This window comes from Mauremys reevesii, linkage group 15 (genome assembly GCF_016161935.1).
Source record: "Mauremys reevesii isolate NIE-2019 linkage group 15, ASM1616193v1, whole genome shotgun sequence".
In the NCBI taxonomy this organism is placed as follows: Eukaryota; Metazoa; Chordata; order Testudines; family Geoemydidae; genus Mauremys; species Mauremys reevesii.
In genome coordinates this window covers 31,069,427-31,090,395 of record NC_052637.1, presented here as the reverse complement: position 1 = coordinate 31,090,395, position 20,969 = coordinate 31,069,427, and the positions used below count along the sequence as shown (strand labels likewise).

Here is a 20,969-nt window from a genome sequence, read left to right as displayed (position 1 = left end):
CAGAACAGATAATCATCAGGTGATCCATCCCATCACCCATTCCCAGCTTCTGGCAAACAGAGGCTAGGGACACCATCCCTGCCCATCCTGGCTAATAGCCATTTATGTACCTATCCTCCAAGAATATATCTAGTTCTTTTTTGAACCCTGGAGGAGGGAGTATAGTTGGGTTGCAGGTTTGCAAGATAGCTGGCCTCCAGTTACAGTCTGGAGCTTTGCCCAAGAGCTTTTAACCAGCAGAACTCATCAGAAAGGAACACTGCCACATTTCTGTGCCTGCTGCCAGTCTAGTGTGTCCACTCCCTGTGCAGCTCCTCTGAGGTTCATTCTAGCTCCCTTCTTCTAAGGAAACAGCAGAGTACAATTCAGCCTCTCCAGTGGATCACACTGTGAGATGGCATCATAATTGGAATGTTCAGTGTTTGGTTTATGATGTCATGCAGAAGACTTAGCTGTCCCATGAAGGGCTGCCTACTGGAAGGGAGTCCTCAGAGGGAGCTGCTAAAGGGCCAGGGAGAACAAAAACCAACCAGTGACTTGGCATTGAAAGCAGCGCCAGGCTCTGAGTGGCAACTGTCAGGGAATATCCTTTGGTACTGCCATGTAACTACTTCTTCATTGGCATAGGGAGGCATGAGTGACTTCATATCCAAATAGATCAGGTGAGTATGGGGCATTTGACAGAGTCTGGCTTTGCAATAGAATGATCACTGACCAGAATTGGTAGGCCCATAAAATCCATTCACTTTGTAAGTCTTTGGATTGGTCACCACCTACCACCCACTGGAATATTCTACAGGGAATTAACAAGATTTAATGTATTTAAAAATATGGTAATAACATGATGAACTATCATCTTCTACAGGTGTTTTTGCAATGTAAAGAGAATGGCCCAAATTCAGCCATGCCATAAGCCAGTCACTGAAGATTGCAATGGGAGATGAGCTCATTTAGTCCAAAATTCAATTTGTCCTGAAAAATAGTTCTTCCCTAAGAGTCTTTCAGCCCAATGAATCTGAGTATCTCAGCTGAATGAGGAGGGTTGTCCCTTGCCCTCTCCAAGGTAGCCTGGTTGTGGTTCTTCAAGCTTTCCAAAAGGACATATGGTCTCTGCACCTGCTCAACTGTGCTAGAGAACAGTCCACACCTGGGTTGGGGTCCTGCATTTCCTCATGTTCCCCTTGCTCTGATCCCTTGTGTCTTTTTGGTGGGCTGCCAATATCTCAAAAAGATATGTAGTGGTCAACCTCTATGTGGTGCTACTGGGAAAAACTCCAGCTATGACTGTTCACGCTGCTCGTAGTGTCTCTGGTCCTGTTATTGTGACCATCCTTCTCCTAGCTAAGAAGGATTCAACATTAGGCGTTCTTGTACTATTCCCTCACTATTATCACACAGCCATAGAGTATGCTGTCCCCACAGGCCCTCCTAGCTAGGAAGCGAGCAAAGACCCATGCAGGCAGATTGATCTGCAGAAAGGAACTGCTCAGGCAGAAGTGTGTCTGCCTAGATACAGAGCAATACATCTATGGACAGAGTAGGACATGGGACCTAGGACTCCTGACTTTTATTCCCAGCTCATATGCCTACACTGCAATAAAAAAATTCATGACACTAAGTTTCAGAGCCCAGGTCAGCTGATGCAGGCTCACAGGGTTCAGGTTATAAAGTAATATGTTGACTTTCAGGTTTGGGTTGGAGCCTGGGCTCTGAGACCCTCCCCCCTTACATGGTCTCAAAGCCCGGGCTGCAGCCCAAACATCTACACTGCTATTTTACAGCCCCCCCAGCCTGAGCCCTGCGAGCCTGTGTTAGCTGTCCCAGGCCAGCTGCAGTGTAGACGTACTCTCAGTGACTATGAGAAAGTCACTCGACTGTTCTGTGCCTCAGTGTCCACATCTGTAAGCTGGAGACAATGATAAATATTTTATTTAGTGATTGTGAAACCTAATTAATGTCTGGGAAGTGCATGAAGACCTTTAAATGAAAGGGACTAGAGAAAGGCCACATGGTTTAAAACACAAACACACACACACACACACACACACACACGTGTGGGGGTGCAAGATAACTGAAATGAAAGGGCTCTTTAACCTAGCAGATAAAGGAGCAACGAGATCCAGCATCTGGAAGCTGCAGCTACACACATTTGCACTGGAAATAAGGTGCATATTTTTAACAAGGGTAATGAACTTTTGGAACAACTTACCTACAGGGGTGCTGGAACAATTTGTATAGCGGGGGTGCTGAGAGCCATTGAACCAAACTGTAAATCCCAGTATATGATGGAAACCACTTCCAGCCAAGGGGCGTGGCAGAACCCCCAGCACCTGTTACCTATGGATGTTATGGATTCTCCATCAATTGAGGTCTGCCAGTCTGGATTGGATGGCTTCTCACTGATATGCCTGAGTTCCACCAGAAGTTCTGATCTCCTGCATCATCCAGGCCACGCTAGAGAATCAGAATGGTCCCTTCTTGCCTTAAAAATCTATTAATGATCTCTCACATGAGAATATCTAGCTTAATAAAAGTGTTACAAATCTATTAATCACTTTCCACAGAGTGTCTTGAAGATGAGTACAATGAGTAAACCTGTGTCTGTTCCATGTTTCCCAGAGCCCAAGATACCAGCATCTGTGAGGCAGCATCCCAGCTGAGGCTTCTGTCACCATGAGCAACACAAATTTTTTTTTCCTTGAGGACAACATTGTGTGCCCGATCTGCCTGGAGGTGTTCACAGACCCAGTCACCACCGCCTGTGGGCACAACTTCTGCATGGACTGCTTGCAGGATTACTGGGACCACCAAGCTGTGATTGGGGAGTGTCCCTACTGTCCACAGTGCCGAGAACCCTTCAGCTCACGGCCTCGACTCCGCAAAAATATAAGCCTTGGGGAAATAGCAGAAAAGTTCACCCGGGAGGAGGCTCAGGCGACAGCCAAGCTTCCCCTGGCGGGTCCAAATGACATCCCTTGTGATCTCTGCTCCTCTAGGAAAGTGAAGTCCATCAAGTCCTGCCTGCAGTGCATGGCCTCCTTGTGCGAAAACCATACCCAGTTGCACTACGAAGACAAAACTTTCAGGAACCACCAGCTGCTGGAACCCATGGGTGACCTGAAATCCAGACTATGCCAGAAGCACCACAAGCTGCAGGAGCTGTACTGTAGGACGGAGGGTGGGTTAGTTTGCTACACTTGCATCCGAGAGGAGCACAAGAACCATGATGCAATCCCACTACAGGAGGAGAGAGCCAGGAAAGTGGTAAGTATGGACGTATGGATTTAATAAGGACGAGGAGTGGGGCCCTCTCAAAAAGCAGATATCTAGGTCTAAAATAAAGACCTGCCTACACTGCATAAAAAGCATGGCAAGGAACCATTCTTTGGAACCTCTTGTGCTTGCAACACCTGTGCAAAGACTTGCACTCACACAAACCAGTCATCCCAGGCCTCTGGTAATAACAACTAGTTACAACACCTGTGTCAGATCTTTAGCAGACATCTGGCTGAACCAGTATGAATGGGAAGCTGTCCTGGTTCAGAAAGTTCTAACACCAGCCTACAGTGCATTACTTCACTTTTGAAATTTACCCAGAAGCCCTTGTTTTCAGTCACAGTGCTGTGCATTATGGGATAGGTATTTCAGAAATCCCCTAGAATGCACTGGTACAACCACTGTTGTAAGGTGCCCTGTGTGCACAACGCATCACCATGCAGATGTGTAACCATCGCAAGGACAACCAACCCTGCAATAGTTTCTTCACTCACATCCTGACACAACACCCTCTGGAATCCATGGGATGACTATGGGTGCAATCAGCTATCAACGGTGCTATGATGATTTTCCACATCAAAGGGTCTGGTCCATTGATTTCAATGAGAATTAGATCAAACTGTTAGTGGAGAAACACCTTCTGTATAGTCAATTCCCAGTCTCCTTCCAGGGCAAACAATTCCAGGGACATTAAAGTAGGTGGCTATTTTGAGAGAACAAGTAAATTTGTACCCGACTCCAGAGCAGCTTGTCTAAAATACCTGCAACAGGTTGCTGAGTGCATCTATCCCATGATTTAAAATAATCTGGGATGCAGAATAGGAGACCTAAAATATTCCCTAGGAAAAACTGATCTAATCAATCCATGCCTCTGTCTACCAGGGAGCATGTATGCCCGGCCACACCACCCACCGGATGTGGGGAAAATGCTTTTTTTCCCCCAGCCTTATTGAAGGTGAGGAAATGCATCTTACTAAATTGGAACAAGGCCACTCCACCTCCACTTGACCTCCCAGATCTTTATCCTCTGAACAAATGAAGACCTCTGAGACAAATTGAACTTGATGAGAGGTGGAAACCTTTCCCTAAACTCTTTGGGGGAGAGCCCTAAAGACAGGCCAGTGTGCAAGTGGACATAAGAAGTGTCGAGCAGGAAAGCATTGAATGGAATTTTGCATTCTTGGTGGCAATGTAACACTGACAGACCCTAGTCATTGGCAGGAGGGATCAAACCTGGGACCTCTGGAGCTAAATGCATGAGCCTCTTGCATCAGCTAAAAGCCACATGGCTGTTAGCTAAGGCTGTAGAGCAAACTCATTAATCTCTAAGTGGTCTTGGTACCACTTGATGGGACAGAGCACCACACCCAGGAGGTGAGTGGGTTACAATGGGAGATAATCCCATTGGGTTCTCCAACAGCCGTGTCACTTCCTGATTAGTCTGGAGTAGAGAACGGGGAAAAGGGAGGGGACGGGGATTGGAAGGAATAAATCTTTTCCATACTTCAGAAAACTATAAAGAGGGAAAATAATCATAAAATGGCTCCTGGTTAAGATTCAGTAGCCTGGTATAAACATGTTAAATAGGATTTTCAGAAGCACCCACTGATGGCCTCTCTCTTTGCTCCCATTGAAGTCTATGGTAAAATTTCCATTGAGTTCAGTCAGAGCAGAGTTAGGCCATCACAGAGAGCTTTGGAAAAGATCTCACAGACATGTCCTTTCTTTGCAACAGCGTGTGCTTAAAGCTCTCCCATATGCCTGTTGTCATGTGCCCATTTCTTTTACACGTCTATTGCTTCCTGCCTGCTGTATCCATGTCTTCAATGCCAAGTTTTAATTTAAAATAAAAATAACATTAACTAAAATGGCCTGAGACATGATTCACGTTTAGGAACACAAAGGAATTTTCAAAGGCACTGAAAGTCAATGGGCATCGGGCATCTACATGCCCTTGAACAACTCCCCAAAAGATCCTGTCTCCAGCAGTGGCCACACCTGATGCATCAGAGGAAGGCAAAACATAGAGGGATGGAAGCTGTAGAACGCCTTCCTGGCCTCAGAAAGGAGTTCAGCTGACATGCTGAAGCATGAGATTTGAGCACGCTTACCTTGCCATGGAACAAAAGCAACCACTCACATCAGATTCCTGACAGCCATAGCCGCCTCTGCGGAGATCTGATGGTGCTGGAGGGAAGGGGTAATAGAACTGGTGCCCATGGAGCCCTGTTACGGGCACCAGGAAGAGCCCATAGAATAGATAAGAGAGCTTTTGCTCAGCCATAAACATGTGGCAGAAACAGATTGTAACTCAGGATATTCTGCCTTTGCTCTTTTCTATTGTATTGTGGGCCAAGATCTGCAGCTAGTGTAAATTAGCACAGCTCCACTGACATCAGTGAAGCTCTGCTGACTTGCAGCAGACGAGGAGCTGGTCCTGAGCGCTTAGCAATAAATAGCCTAGAATCCCCCGAGATGCAGGTATTCCTCTGTCAGGACTATTTCTAGTTGTTTAGAAGTCAATCAGTGCGGAAACAGACAGAACGAAACTACTGAAGCCAAAGCAGGGCCATTTGTTGATCTGCTCCTTTGGATAAAGTTAATTTGCAGTGGATCTGTCATTTATAATAGCGTCCAAGGAGAGGCTTGGCTAATGCACCAGTTGGAACATTGGGTTTTTGAGAGTCTGCGTTTCATCAGGTTTGTAATCAGCAGGGAGTTGAGCCGAGAAATTGCCAGATGCTTTTCTGCAGTCATGCTCCCCAGGGCTGTGAGCTTGTTAGAGCTCAGACTAAGAAGGGTGAGGCCTGGGCACTATGTTCTTGAAGGCAGGGAACATCTCTTACTGAAGAGCACCTTTCGAATTCAAGGCCCTATAGGGGGGTGTAGAGGTCTGCGCAGAAGGAGCTTTTTGCAGGACGAGGCCATGTTCTGTAAAGCACTCTGTGAATTTATGGTACATTTATTATACTATTACTATTAATCACACTTGGATGGGAGACCACCCAGGAAATCCAGGCTGCCACCAGAGGCTGTGAAGCTGGCATTCCTTCAAAGTTACTACTGAACCACCTCAGGAATGTGTGTGGGTGTAGGACTATGATGTTGAAAGTGCCGCCGCTCTGTTGAGATGTAAATTCAAGGATCCCTTGTGGTCATGAAAGGCCTCATTTCAAAAGAGTTAGGGACATTACCCCTGTGTCCTGGCTAGGTTTTTTCTTTGACCACTTACATTCATCCAATCTAAATACCCTTTCCAGTTTCAAGTGGACATGGTAATTTTCACTTTCCGACCTGACCTGTTGTGCAGTGTTAGCTGTGCACTGTTAAACGCTACCCCATTCCACTCCAAAAGGCACTTAAGTGATTCTTCAAGTTGGCCAGAAAATGGGCTTCCCCAGGAAATTTCAACTTTTCAGTGAAAAAAATCAAAATCCAAAATATTTCAAGTTGGAAATGCTGCTGCAATGCATCATGGGAGTTGTAGTCTGGTTACTTCATGTCCGTATTCTCTTCTATGGGCCAGGCTCCCCAAGCAGACTAAATTTCCCTTAATGCACCACAGTCTCCCCAATGTTAAAGAGGAGGCAGTGCATCATGGGAGTCCCAAGCCCCAAGGTGCATAATGGCAGCATGAGGCACCTAAACAACCTCTCCCTTGAGGCACTGCTGTGACATATCTGAACCAAAATATTTCAGTTTTCAAGCACTGATTTTTTTTAATTGAAAAAACATTTTTTCCATGGAAAGCTGGCATTTTTTTTTAGTAAAAAACCCAGTTTGATGGAAGATTTTTGACCAGCCCTACTGATTCCTGCTTCTAAAATGCTTTGAAATGGAAGCACTATGTACATGGAAAATATGTATTAATAGATTTATGCTGCTTTACATTAGTTGAGGGTCTGGCCCATTGGCTGGATATTTTTGTTAGTGATTAGCAGATAACTCACTCACAATAGGGATATGTAAATTATCTTCTTCAGGTTTCCGATTGAACACTCCCTTGATTAATGGGGGTAGCTGACAACTCGGAACTATTGTTACAGGCTGTCTCAGGTTCAGGACAACACTGCATCAGGTTACCAAGTCTTCCCAACCATCGGAACTTGATTTTTTTTAAGTGAAAGCCGAGATTCGGGAGCACAATTCTTCAGTGAGCAGTGGCTTCTGCAGAGAATTTTGCATTTGTGTCGTCATGGAATGCTACATGTAGGGTGATGCTATATTTACAGTGAATGTAAATATGTTCATTCTTCCTTTCCCAGGTGGAGGCCAAGAGAGTACAAGCCAATGTGGAAAACCAGATCCTGATGATGGCATCAGACAGTCACAAACACAAAGGGAGGGTGATCTATCTCACGGTAAAACACGCTGCTTCCACTCTGAATACATTAGACTCAACATGAACCAAATTATTTCTCAACATCAAACTGTCAAAGGGTCTTTAATAGGATGGATCTTGAAACAAGAGCCACTGTATCACATGAGACCAAAGATGGGGGAAGGGGTTCTTTACCCTCAGATGTACCTAGTATTAGAGTCTCTCCCTGTAACTGATCAAGCAAAGAGACCCTCAACTCAATGGCATTTGTGTACATTACAGAAAATACTGAAAGATTTTCCAAGGTTACTCCTTTTTATTATTGTTCATTTGTATCACCGTAGCCCCAATGGTGGCCCACAATCCACTGTGCTAGGGGCTCTACAAACACAACCAAAAGACAGTCCCTGTCCCAAGGAGCTTACAAGGCAGGATCCCAAAGGGGGTCAGATTCTGATCCCCTAACATGCTGAGGAGGCAGTGGGAGCGATCCCCTTGCAGAGGGAGCTACTACTCAGCTTGAGCTAAGGGCAGCAGAATCTGCCCCAAGGTACTTTAACTATTCTTGTAGGGCAGAGGCATTTTCCTCTCATCCTATTTACTGAGCCAATCGCCCAGAACCTGCTTGGAGAGAGTAAGGGAGGCACTTTTTGGGAGCGCATCAGCACTTCAGGTCTTGAATCCATGTGAGTCACAAAGATCAATGACTGCAGTGTGTGTGTGTGTGTGTGTGTGTGTGTGCGCGTGTGTGTCCTTCCCACCCAGAAAGTGGTCAAGAACTCAAGAGACGAGGTGAACCAAAGCTTTGCGGAGATTATAAAGGAGATCAAACGAATGCAGGTGAAGGTGCTGGAGTTTTTCGACAAGGAGGAGAGAGCAGCCCTGGTCCAGCTGGGGAATTCCATTCAGCAAAAGCAAGGGAAGCTTGCTGACCTCAACAAGCAGAACCTCTGGCTGACAGACCTCCTTGACAATGCAAGTGACCAACAGTTCCTGCAGGTAGAGTTCACCCCTCCACCCTGTGACCACAGTAAACTGCACCCATCAGTATGGCCCGGTTGTCCTTGCGTAAGAGGTCTGCCCCATGCTTAGCATCCACATCATCAACCACTGCTCCCTGCAGTTTACTTTATGCCTGTAGCTGAAGTAGAGTAGTGGTGAATTTCCTATACCCACTTTTGGTGAGTAGAGGCTATGGCTGGAGTAGCTGAGAAGGGCCTCACAGGCCGCTTTTCTGGATCGTTCCTTACAGCACCTTCTGCTGGGAGAGGCTGGGGTGTGATTCCCAGCTTGAGGATACCTGCACGTGGTAGCTTGAAGAGAACTGGCAAGCTAATAAAGTCCCACCACCCCGAGCACCTGCCGAGGGTCTCAGATGGGCATGTACGCAGAAAGCCCATCCCTGCAACTCATGCTGCCCCAACAATGAGAGCTAGCACAAGTATGTCCCTGAGCGGAGAATCACACCCCCACCTCCAGGTGCAGACATACCCTCAGATTAGAGTAGCGGTGAACACCCTGTAGCCATTCTACTGCACCGATTTTTATTGATCATTTTCACTTTATCACCCAAGCAAACAGAACCATGTGGAGGAGTAACATAAGGGGAAATATTATGGTATGCAACTGTTATTCATCACAAACTAACATTAGTTACAGTATCATCTCTGCCCTCAGATTGATGTGAAGGGGTAAAATAAACTTCAAATGCAGAAGATCGTCTATTTGCATTTGCTTGATTTTAGCTAAAGGCTGACAAATTATTATACTTAGAGGCTTTAAATCAAGACTGGATAGCTTTCTAGAAGAGATGTTGTTGTTCAAACAGAAGGTAGGGGCATTAGGCAGAAATTACTGGGCGAGGTTCTATAGCCTGTGTTATGCGAGAGGTCAGACTAGATACCAGAGATGCCCCTTCTGACCTTAATCTGTGAATCTATTATTAGTTGTATTAGAGGAGCACCTAGAAGCCCTAACCAAGATGGGAGTCATCGGACACCACCTAGCACCCCAGACACATAGAACGTGACAGCCCCGGCCACAGAAAACTTCCAGTCCAAATAGTCAAGGAGTTATCCCCATTTTACAGATGGGAAACTAAGGCACGGAGAGTGTAAATGACTTGCCCAAGTTCACACACAATCTGTGGTACAGCAGAGATTGAACCCAAAACTCTGGAGTCCAAGGATGCAAAATATTGAATTCATTACTAAACGTGTTTAAGATTGGCAGGTTCTGGTCTGGCCAAGAGAAAGACAGGTAACCAATACAAATCATCAGTCAGACAACACCAGGTTTTTGCAGAGCAACTGGGATGAAGGTAGGAACAAGAGAAACACACTAAACATATTTTACTGCAGCCTTTATATGGAAATCAACAGATGGGAATCTGCTAATTCAAACATTTATGAGGAACATTGTGCACCAAAAAGCAAAGCCATGTCATGCTGGGTAAACCAACATCTGCCTGGTTCTTAATTTAATAGGGTACAAAGTAGGGGCAGTTTTTTCCCATAATTCCATTTGAAGGTTTGGAACCCTCCTACAATCAAAGCAACACGACCGCGAATGGATGAATTCCAAAGAGCCAGCCCCGTGGCTAGTGTAAATCAACATCACCCCCCACTGAAGCTAACAGAGCCAGGCCAAATTTCCCAAATCGAAAGAGGCTTAAAACTCACTTTGTTTTTAAGAAAACCTCTTTAGCTTTAGAAATAAATTGGACAGCGAGATAGTAACAGATTGGAACATCACAGTAGCCCACATTGAGCTGTTAATGTTCTCTCTTACATGTGCTACTAATCCTTGCTTTAAGCACAACTGTTTGTTTTTTCTGGTCTGCACGCTTATGTTCTGAGGCAGCAGGGAACTTTTCTTAACACCAAAAACAAGTCAATGTTTCAGTGAAATCCAAGAGGATTTACTTGGATAACAAAAACTCCAGCAAAATGGAGGAAAGGATCTTGTCTGGCAGTTCGAGTGGCTGTAATTCTGTGATTTCATGCAAACAAGTCCTTCAGAAAGGGGCAATTCCACCCCGTGCCACGGCCTGTGCACTACTTAAACTCTATTTTGAGGGCATAAGGGGAACTTAAGTGGTGCATAGGCTGCAGAGTAGGGTCTATGCACTGAGGTGAATGTCACCCAGCCCAGGGTCTCGGAACAATGTGTATCATGGGGGTACTGAGAGCTATTGAACCAAACTGTACACCCTGTATATGATGGAAACCACTTCAAGCCAGGGGGTCCTCTTGACATGTACCCTGTCATACATACACCCTGGATCCTTCCTGAGAGCTGATTGGTGAGAGAGCTGAGTTAGAAAAATTCATTATGGGCCAGATTCCAGTACGCTTACCCCAGTTTAGGGTGTCCTTACTCTCCAAGAAGTCCCTTTCACTCTGTGGAGTCCAGGGAAGGAAGGGGATCAGGATCTCGCCCTGGGGCCTGGTTTCAATGAATGCTGAGGAGGTTTAAAAAGTTTCTGCCCTACTAGGAATTCCCAAAGCTCAAGAAGTTGGGAGCCTGCACCGAACCCGTCATCAGTCTGAAGTGCGAGGAGAGCTCAAGTTTTGTCAGCCTTAAACAGACTCTGGGTGACCTGAAGGCTCAGCTAGCAATGGTTGGCCTCTGCTTCATCAATAAAATCCTCACAAAAGGTGAGTGAGCTTCTTCCATTGAGATCTGAATGTTTTTCCCCCAAAGGGGGGGATTTTCTGTGCAATGTATCCCCAGGTTCCAGTTCCTTTGGACGGCTAGGAAAGCATCCTGCTTACTGATCTCCCAGCACACAGCCCTGGCCGTGGCATAAACATTTTTAGTGGCTGAAATGGGGAATACCCCGGCCTCACCAGGTTTTTCAATGGGGAATTCTGTTTTGCCATTGACTAAAGATCAGGATGGACATGGTCAGGACTCCAAAATATCCCCTGCCTCTCCAGTCTAGGGTGGTCACCATTTCCTCCCTTGAACTCCTCCTTCTCCTCCTCTCAAGAATGGCTGTGGACTTGTACCTGGCTGGTCTAGACAATAGGTGGGTTGGCTCCCTTGATGCTGCTTTGCAAAGCATTCAGAGATAGCACCTATGCATCTAGCACCACCAGCCCTCTATTGGGAGCCCAAATAGAGGCTCTTTATGGAGCAACAGACTGGAAGATACATCTGATCAATAGTCTCTTGAATTGCTTAGCTACCTAGTCACCCTCTGGCTTTGAGCAACTTTGTCCCCCATAATTTCATGTATCCAGTTTCAGGGGTACTAACCTCCAACTTCCATCACAGGGTTTTATTGAGGAGACTCCAAGCCTGTGAAGTCTCATCTCTGAGCTCTTGTTCCTACACGGAGTCCTATTGTCTCCCTGAGCTCACTTTCCCATTTAGTGTTCATGCTTTTGCCTGCAGAATGTGCTATCAGCCACCAGTGTCTTCCCTTTAACTTCTAGATTGAGGCACTAGAAAGGGGGCTGGAGTCCAGGATGGGGGCTCCCCCCTTTAGCTCCAGTCAGAATGGACTGTCCCTCCAGTTCAGTCACCAAGGACCAAATCCTTGACTGCTGTAAGTCAGAAGAGCTCCATTCATTTCAATAGGTCTATGACAATTTCCACCACTACCTCTACATACCATCCTCCAGTGGCTATCAGCTAACCTGGGGGTAGCTGGTGTTTTCTCCGGCCTGGCCAGCCCTAGCTTTATTGATGCTTTGCAGGTATTCACTTCTATTTATACACCTCTACCCCATTATAACGCCACATGATATAACACGAATTCGGATATAACGTGGTAAAGCAGCGCTCCGGGGGGTGGGGCTGCGCACTCTGGTGGATCAAAGCAAGTTCGATATAATGCAGTTTCACCTATAACACGATAAGATTTTTTTGGCTCCCGAGGACAGCGTTATATCGAGGTAGAGGTGTACTTTACTGTTTCTAGTTCCCTTACCTGAAATATGCAAACAGAAAATAACAACTGCCCTGCAACTTTAGAGGCTTCTTAATGCTTTACTTCTGTAGCTCCCACCTGGGCTGCAGGTAATACCCTGAACGTCAGTGTGGGCTGCAGCTAGCCAGCCTCTCTTCAGTCACATGCTGGCTTCCACCAGGCTTATTTACCACTTGCAGGGGGACTCCACCACACTCCCAATCTCAGCCCTTCCCCAAAAATGTGTACACCTCTACCCCAATATAACGTGACCTGATAGAACAGGAATTCAGATATAACGCGGTAAAGCAGTGCTCGGCGGTGGGGGGGGGGGGCACTGCACGCTCCAGCAGATCAAAGCAAGTTCGATACAACGCAGTTTCACCTATAATGCGGTAAGATTTTTTGGCTCCCAAGGACAGTGTTATATCGGGGTAGAGGTGTATATTGTTCTGCACTGTCCAGTCCTCTCCTGGGCAGTTCAGATAACCAAGGTTGGTTGTCCCTGTAAGGGACTAATACACAACAACTTGCTCCTTTCAAATGGAGTTACCCACACGGGATTAATTTTGATTAAAGAACAAAAGCGTTTCTTTAACTACAGAGAAGTAGATTCTGAGTACAAGTAATAAGGCATTAAAGGCAAAAATGGTTACAAGAAACAGTTGGAACGCTTCCTAGTACTAAACAGACTAGAGGTGGTTCAAGGTGAAGTTCTTACCACGGGTTCCCAGTATCATTGCTGACCAAATTTCAGGTCAGGATCTGCCCCCAAAGTCCATAGGCTGTTTCTTTTGTATTCTTAGGTTGAAAAGAGACGGATAGGGAGAGAACTTGGGGTGTTTTTGCCCCTCACTTTTAGAGTTCAGTCACCCTTTGAAATGCATTTCCCTGAGTGTGACCCCTAGATAAAGTTCTTTCCAGCTGAGCAAGGAGACATGGAGTTTGGGGGGAGGAATATGGGGGGAGGTTCATGCGGTTCCTTCTGTCCCCTCTGTTTGCTGAGATTCAGATTTTCTTTGTCGTCTTCCTTTTTCCTCTCACTGTCTGAGGGCTGTATACAGCAGACATGCAAACTGAGGTAAATACACATCTCCATGCTTAATACTCGTTTGACAGTTTTATCTAATCAGGGGTATGTGAGTTTGAACATGTGCTTTAACATTATACAGGGGGGATTTCATACCTTTATACACAACGTTGCTACATACATTTCACCATGAGGTTATCAAGCATTGAGTTATTAGTTTTCATATGACACCTCAAGGCATATTTTGTGCAAAGATTATTACAGTAGTAGGATATGAATACAGGGCTGCACCCAGTCAGGGTCACACACGATAGGGATGGATTAATTTCACAAGGCTTCAGTTTGAATACACATCCAAAGTCAAGTATCAGAGGGGTAGCCATGTTAGTCTGGATCTGTAAAGCAGCAAAGAATCCTGTGGCACCTTATAGACTAACAGACGTTTTGCAGCATGAGCTTTCGTGGGTGAATACCCACTTCGTCGGATGCAAGTAGTGGAAATTTCCAGGGGCAGGTATATATATGCAAGCAAGAAGCAAGCTAGAGATAACGAGGTTAGTTCAATCAGGGAGGATGAGGCCCTCTTCTAGCAGTAGAGGTGTGAAATCCAAAGTCAGGTACTTTGTCCAAGCTCCTATTGCTAGAAATCTCAGGAGAACAGACTTCTGACCAGGCTGGGAAATACTGTAACAGCTTCTCTTGTGGTATTTCAGGGTTTCTGGGTCCAGCTCTGGTCAGGAACACACACATGCAGAGAGGTGTGAAAATGGGCCAGTTATCTTAACTGAACATTCTCCAACCTGTAGAACACTTCACTTGGGGAGAGGGATAAAGGTCCCAAGTGAAAGGTGGTGGCTTTTTGCGCCCACCCCACGCATCTGATCCAAAGCTCACACATCACCCTGCACTTCCCAAGCACCATAAACCCCCTGCTATCTCTTTCATCTTACAGGAATAACAATGCAACTCTATCAGGTGATACCAGCAGATATGGACAGGAAGAGCCTCCTGAAATGTAGGTATTGGTACCATGTTTGACCTCCCCCCCCCCCAGCCTTTTTCCGGCTTCTGGGGAGGGTGTATTGTAACTGCTCGAGTTGAGAGTGTCCTCAGCTGAAGGAACTCAGCGAGCTGAAGTTGCTACAGTTTGACACAAGACTGGGCAGACCAGCCAAAGATGCAGCAAAACGTTTACTGCGAGAACAACGCGAGTTGTGCGGAGCAGACATGGGTCACTTTGGCTAGTGCAGCAAAACTCTAGACACAACAGTCAGCTGTCAGGCAACAGACGAGTGGCCACGTGTCATGTGATCTCCATAGGTAGTTATTTATAAAGGGCAAACACCGTGCTGGCGCTGTACAAACAGTCTCTGCCCAAAAAAGCTTGTAATCGAAGGGCCTGAACCTGGCACTGCTGGAAATGGGAGTTTTGCTGTTGTTTGAACAAGGGCAGGATTGGCCTTTAATGGAGAGAACACTTCCCATCGAAAAGGAAGCATTGTTAAGTGGGAAGAGAATGGGAGTCAGGAGGTCGGGGGTTTGTTCCCAGCTCTGACACTGACTCTTTGGGGTGACCCTGGGTAAGCCCTGGTGTCAGCGTCACCCATTTGGACCATGGCAATTACCTACTTCACAGGGAGGTTTTCAGGCTTCTCTAGTAAACATTTGTAAAGTGCTTGGGGCTCTTCAGATGAAAGGCGCTATAGAAGTGCCAAGTAATATTAAAGTGACACTTTGGATAGATAGTAGGGGGGTGGGCTATGTGTGTATATGAATGTAATGGTCCCTCGCTCTCCCACGCGGAGGGAGGCCACTCGGGCTGGTCCTGTCTGGCCAGGCCCAGAGTCCGCAGGACAGCCAAGAGCCCGCAATAGGCCTGGGCCGTCAGACTTTAGCCTGGGTTTGGGTGGCTCAAGCTGTCAGCCCTTAAACCGTCTATCAGGGCTGGCTTTGGGCTGGAGGGAGGCCACTCAGCCTCACTACAACGAACGTCATAGACATGGGGCTTTTGATACGGGTGAAAGGCATGGTGTGCCATTCAGTCTAACGAGAACAGAGGATCTCTAACCACTTACTTGAACACAGTACCATGCCTGGTGCCTGCTTCCACACAGTTCCTAGGGGAAATTCACTGGCAAACCAGCAATAAAGTACCCCGCAAACTAGGGTGACCAGACATCCCGATATTAATTGTTTGTCCCACATCCCAACCGATGTATGGTCGGGATGCCATTTGTCCCAATATTTTGCACTCCGGCAGCACTTGGGCTTTTTTTTTTTTTTTTTTGCTTCAGTGGCAGCGATATTTTGTTCTTGTCATCTGGTCACCCTACCGCAAACACCCTCTATGTAGGGAGCTTAACTAGCAGGCACATGGCCAGAATATGTGTCTCTCTGCAGCCACACCCTACCTGCAGAACCTCCAGGACACCAGGTGGCGCTGGGGTGTTTCTAAGCCCAGCTATGCTATGGGGGTGCAATAGTCCATAGAGCAGGGGTGGCCAACCTGCGGCTCTGGAGCCACATGCGGCTCCTTGTATAGGCACCGACTCTGGGGCTGGGGCTACAGGCACCAACTTTTCAGTGTGCTGGGGGGGTGCTCACTGCTCAACCCCTGGCTCTGCCCCAGGCCCTGCCCCCACTCCACCCCTTCCCACCCCCTCCTCTGAGCCTGCCGTGCCCTCGCTCCTCCCCCTCACACACACCCCCCAGATCCTCCTGCACACCAGGAAACAGCTGATTCTTGAAACTTAAGTGCCAATGCATTCTGAGATAAAACTGAACTCAAAATAGACTAGGAGCTGACTGGAAAAAAAAGTGAAATTGACAACTATCTATCCTGAGAGACATGCAAAAAATAAAATGAGTATAGTAACAGGTGAGTTAGATTTTTAAAATCATTTCAATTGTAATAATCTAAAGTTTGTATAATATAAAGCAGGGTTTAAAAAAACAAAAAAAACCCTAAGTGTTCCTTTAATCATTAGTGTATTTTTGATGGGAGATCATGTTGTTAACAATATGGGCCTGCTTTTGAAATATTATCTCTAATTTTGCAGGCATAATTGTCTGTTTCTATGGTTTTGGTTTTTTTTCCAACTGCAACTAATTGCAGGCACAAGTGATAAGATTTAGTAGCCTAAGTACTTGATTTGCGGGCACAATAAAGTAACTGGATCTAGTCTGTCATTTGCAATTGCAATTAATTGTTGGTCTAAACTGTGCTTGCAGGATTACAGGCTGGGTTCAGGGTCATATTAAAAAAAAAAGTGGCCCTTTGTATTCAGACTAGAACAAAAGGGTCTCTTAAACTGTCTTACAGCCAGCTAGCTGTGCCTAGGCCTTGGCTACACAGGCGCTTTACAGCGCTGCAACTTTCTTGCTCAGGGGTATGAAAAAACACCCCCCTGAGCGCAGCAAGTTACAGTGCTGCAAAGTGCCAGTATAAACAGTGCCCCAGCGCCAGGAGCGCGGCTCCCAGCACTGTAAGCTAATCCCCACGGGGAGGTGGAGTACCTGCAGCGCTGGGAGAGCTCTCTCCCAGCGCTGGCGCCACGACCACGCTCGCACTTCAAAGTGCTGCCGCAGGAGCGCTCCCGCAGCAGCACTTTGGAGTTTCCAGTGTAGCCAAGCCCCTAGTTTTAAGAATACCTGAGAAAGTACTTTAAAAAAAAAAACAACACAAAACTAATTTCTACTTAGTACTAGGATTTTGTGGTCTATATCTGCCCTGAATTGGATCTACCATGTCTTAATAGAAAGGAGTTAAAAGGAAGTGATATAAGTAATCATAGTATTGGTTACAAATTTAAAGTTAGCTATTGCGCAAAAGAGAATTTAAGAGTAAAGTTAGTTTTGAGACCAATTATTTTTCCTATACAAACCCTAAAGTGAAGGAAAATATTTTAAGTTTCTTAATTATCAAAAGGGTTTTGTTTGAATTAAAGTTTTCTCCTGCAACCCAAACCCTGCAGCACTAAACTGGAGAGTGAAACTGACTAGAACTATTTTCATTGGCTGAATTAGATGCAAAAAGTTAGCCCACAGCATAAATAATGAAAAGTTCTGGGTGAGCGTTGTCTTTGGAGGGGGAAAAAAAAATTGATCCCGATTTTGCATCTGGCTTCAGAAGAAGGACTGGGCCCTATATGCATAACTTCTTGATTAGAGAGACAAGGTAGGGGAGGTCTTATCTTATAGGACGGGGTGGCCAACCTGTGGCTCCGGAGCCATATGCGGCTCCTTGTATAAGCACCGACTCCGGGGCTGGAGCTACAGGCGCCAACTTTCCAATGTGCTGGGGGGTGCTCACTGCTCAACCCCTGGCTCTGCCACAGGCCCTGCCCCCACTCCACCCCCTCCCCTCAGCCTGCTGTGCCCTCACCCCTCCCCCTCTCCCTCTGAGCCTCCTGCATACTACAAAACAGCTGATTGGGAGGTGCAAGGAGGGATGGGGAGGCGCTGATCAGCAGAACTGCCGGTGGGCAGGAGGCGCTAGGAGCGGGGCAGAGCTGATGGGGGGCTGCTGACTTATTACTGTGGCTCTTTGGCAATGTACATTCATAAATTCTGGTTCCTTCTCAGGCTCAGGTTGGCCACCCGTTATAGGACTTTTAAATTATTTTGTTATGGGAGAGATGACAGCTATAGTTAAAGCTGCTGTATCCATTCTACACTCCTATTTTTATAGTAGTTCAGAATTTCTTGAAACTCTCTCCTTTCAGGTTAAATTAATTAAAAAAAGATTGTTTTGGCTTCAAGATCCATTTTGTTGAAAAAAAAATCAGATTGGCTTGTTGGAGTACCAATAGGGTGGGGAAAATATCCTTATTAAAAATAATCTTGCAGGTTTTTGAAGCAACTCTACAGCCAAAATAACTCAGGATAGAAACTGAGCTTTGCTATGTCAACAGTCCTCAATGAGAAGAGTCCAAGTGCTTCAGTGAAAACTGGGCTGATTTTGACTGCGGGGGTTTTGTAGGGGGGAAATGTACTGTGCATTTGAGTCAGGACATCTTACAGAAGGGGGTTAGCTAGGCTAATGATGGACATGACCATATCCCCATTGACTTGAATGGGAGCAGGATCAGACCCCGAAAGGCTGCAAGCCCCATGTACGGCTCGGGCGGCTAAGCTAACAGAGCAGTGAACAGCACGCTGAAGGTGTGGAAATCTCAGGGAGAGCTGCCACTCACCTTTTAATGGTCACAGGAGGGAGCCCTGCTGCAATTCACTCTAGGAAGGAGAAGGGTTGTCATCTCCCATACACCAGTTAAGTTGCACAGTAGAGAGGCTTCCCCTTAAATTACCTGGGACAGGGTGTTCCTAGAGGTGTCTAGCCAAATAACTTCATATTATGGAATTTACACTTGTTATAACCAGTTCATAGGCCAACAGAGCGTCAAATGTTCTGGAGAGAAAAGTGGTTTTGTTTTATTGGGGGGCTTCTCGTCCCTTCTCGTCTCCCCGTCACTTTTTTTTTTTATTTTAATAAAAGCCAAGGAGACAATTAAGGCTGCACAGTTAAATATTTGGAAGATAAGTCTAGCCTGTCCTCTAGCCTGCCCTAAGGTTGTAGATGCAACTTTGACTCCTCTCCCTGGCACATGTCCCACATGTACATGATCATATGCTATTTCTCAGCTACAATATTACACCGTGTGGTTTAACTTTAACTTTAAATATACATGACATTTTCTTGCACAAAAAGCACACATTTACCTACACGGCATATTCCATTTTAAGAGCACAACACAGAAGAGTAATGAAAAATGTTCATAGTATTATTTGTATGATCACAGTACCTAGGAGCTCTAGTCATGGACCAGGTCCCCATGGTGCTACCCACTGTATGAACCAAACAAAAAGAACAGCCCTACCTCTTTGGAGCTTATAATCTAAGCATAAAGTAAGAGAAGAGGTGGATACAGACAGGGGAGCACAAGGAAATGAGACAATACACTATGACTTACGTAGACCACTTGAATTTGCAGCTAAGGCTCTGATCTGGAGCTCCATATGGTACCTGCTCTTTCAGGCTACTTTTGTGCCAGAAGAAAAGCCTGTAGCGGTCTCAAGCAGTAGCAGAATGTTTTTAAATACGGACAGGATGCTCAGTGCTTTCTAGGACTCAAGCAGCAGCCCTTGTGTGTCTCTCTCTCATTCACACCAGGGAAAAGTCAGACTGAAGTCAGACTAACACTGGTGTAACGCCAGTGTAGGTGAGAAGAAATCAGCCACATGGTCCTTCCCCAAGTATCTTGCACTAAAAAAAAAAAAAATCCAATACATGCCCACTACATGACCACCACTTCTCTTACTACTAGTGGCAAATCCTCTCTGTGGAGAGAGGAAACAGCCCCTTGCCACCTTCATGGTAGGAATAGCTAATGTCAGTCCCTTCATCATAGTGTTCCCTGCCCTTCTGGTCTGGGAATGGAACTAGACTGAGCAGGACACCGTTTGATGCCTCCCTTCACACGCCCATCAGGAGTGGATTCACTTTGGCCCTATCTCCTTTTGCCTCCTGTGAAACAGACTACTGCAATCTGAACTTCGATCCCAGCACCGCCAGCGAGGAGCTCTTGCTGTTCAAGGAGACCCACTCCGTGCTGAACATGGGCATCCTGATGGAGTCTTTCTTCGGGTCCTGCCAGGGATTCAACCACTGGCCACAGGTCTTGTGTGCCCGCAGCCTGTGTGAGGGCTGCCATTACTGGGAAGTCGAGGTCTCAGACTCATGGATCTGCTTGGGAGCAACCTACAGTTACATGCACAAGACTGGGAAGAGCTGTATCTTTTACCTGATTGGCCGGAACAATACCTCCTGGTGCCTGGAGTGGGACTCCTTGAAGTTTTCTGTCTGGCACAACAACATCCAAACCGTGGTGAAGGGCAGCTATTACAAGACCATCGGTGTCTTCCTGGACTATGCTGCTGGCTCCCTGACTTTCTATGGCGTCACCAACACCATGAACCTCATCTACCGTTTCCTGACCACGTTCACGGAGCCACTGTATCCTGCAGTCATGGTGAGCAGCGGCAGCTCCATTACCTTGAAGCAGCATCCGTTACCTTGAAGCAGTAAGAGCACATTTGCTCCCTGTAGCCCACAAGGGCTCTTTGTTGCTAATAAAATTCACTTCTACCTATGGCTGCAGAGCTAGGTTTTTTAATTGCTTGACTACAGATAAAAGCAGGTGATGCATAAATGGTGTTTACACTGGATATTCCCCTCGGAGAAATTTGTTCAGTTCTCAGGGTCATCTGGAGGTGGTAGGGGATTGTCATCCATCTGTTTACACCAGCCTTTCCTTTATGCACCATTTCTCCCTGGTGTTCCATTACCTTTGTAATTCTGAAGCGGCTGGGAACTCCTGGGTTTTATTACTTGTTCTGCCACTGACTCGCTGTGTGACATTGAG

At 46.3% G+C, this 20,969-nt stretch overlaps 1 protein-coding gene across 5 annotated transcripts; it reads left to right on the top strand.

Annotated features, from left to right (window-relative positions):
- Positions 1-453: 453 nt before the first annotated feature.
- On the top strand, positions 454-20,699 carry LOC120383375 (E3 ubiquitin/ISG15 ligase TRIM25-like). Of its 5 annotated transcripts, none has more exons than XM_039501454.1 (8): positions 454-662; positions 2,102-2,165; positions 2,620-3,264; positions 7,542-7,637; positions 8,363-8,596; positions 11,094-11,256; positions 14,498-14,560; positions 20,083-20,699. In XM_039501454.1, exons 3-8 carry the CDS (start codon positions 2,674-2,676, stop codon positions 20,622-20,624), a joined length of 1,689 nt encoding a protein of 562 aa, XP_039357388.1. In that variant the 5' UTR covers positions 454-662; positions 2,102-2,165; positions 2,620-2,673; the 3' UTR covers positions 20,625-20,699. The 5 variants fall into 5 exon arrangements, with proteins under 5 accessions (XP_039357388.1, XP_039357387.1, XP_039357389.1 ...); XM_039501453.1 differs by having other exon boundaries at positions 2,099-2,165; XM_039501455.1 differs by lacking the exon at positions 2,102-2,165 and having other exon boundaries at positions 8,438-8,596.
- The last annotated feature ends 270 nt before the right edge of the window (positions 20,700-20,969 follow it).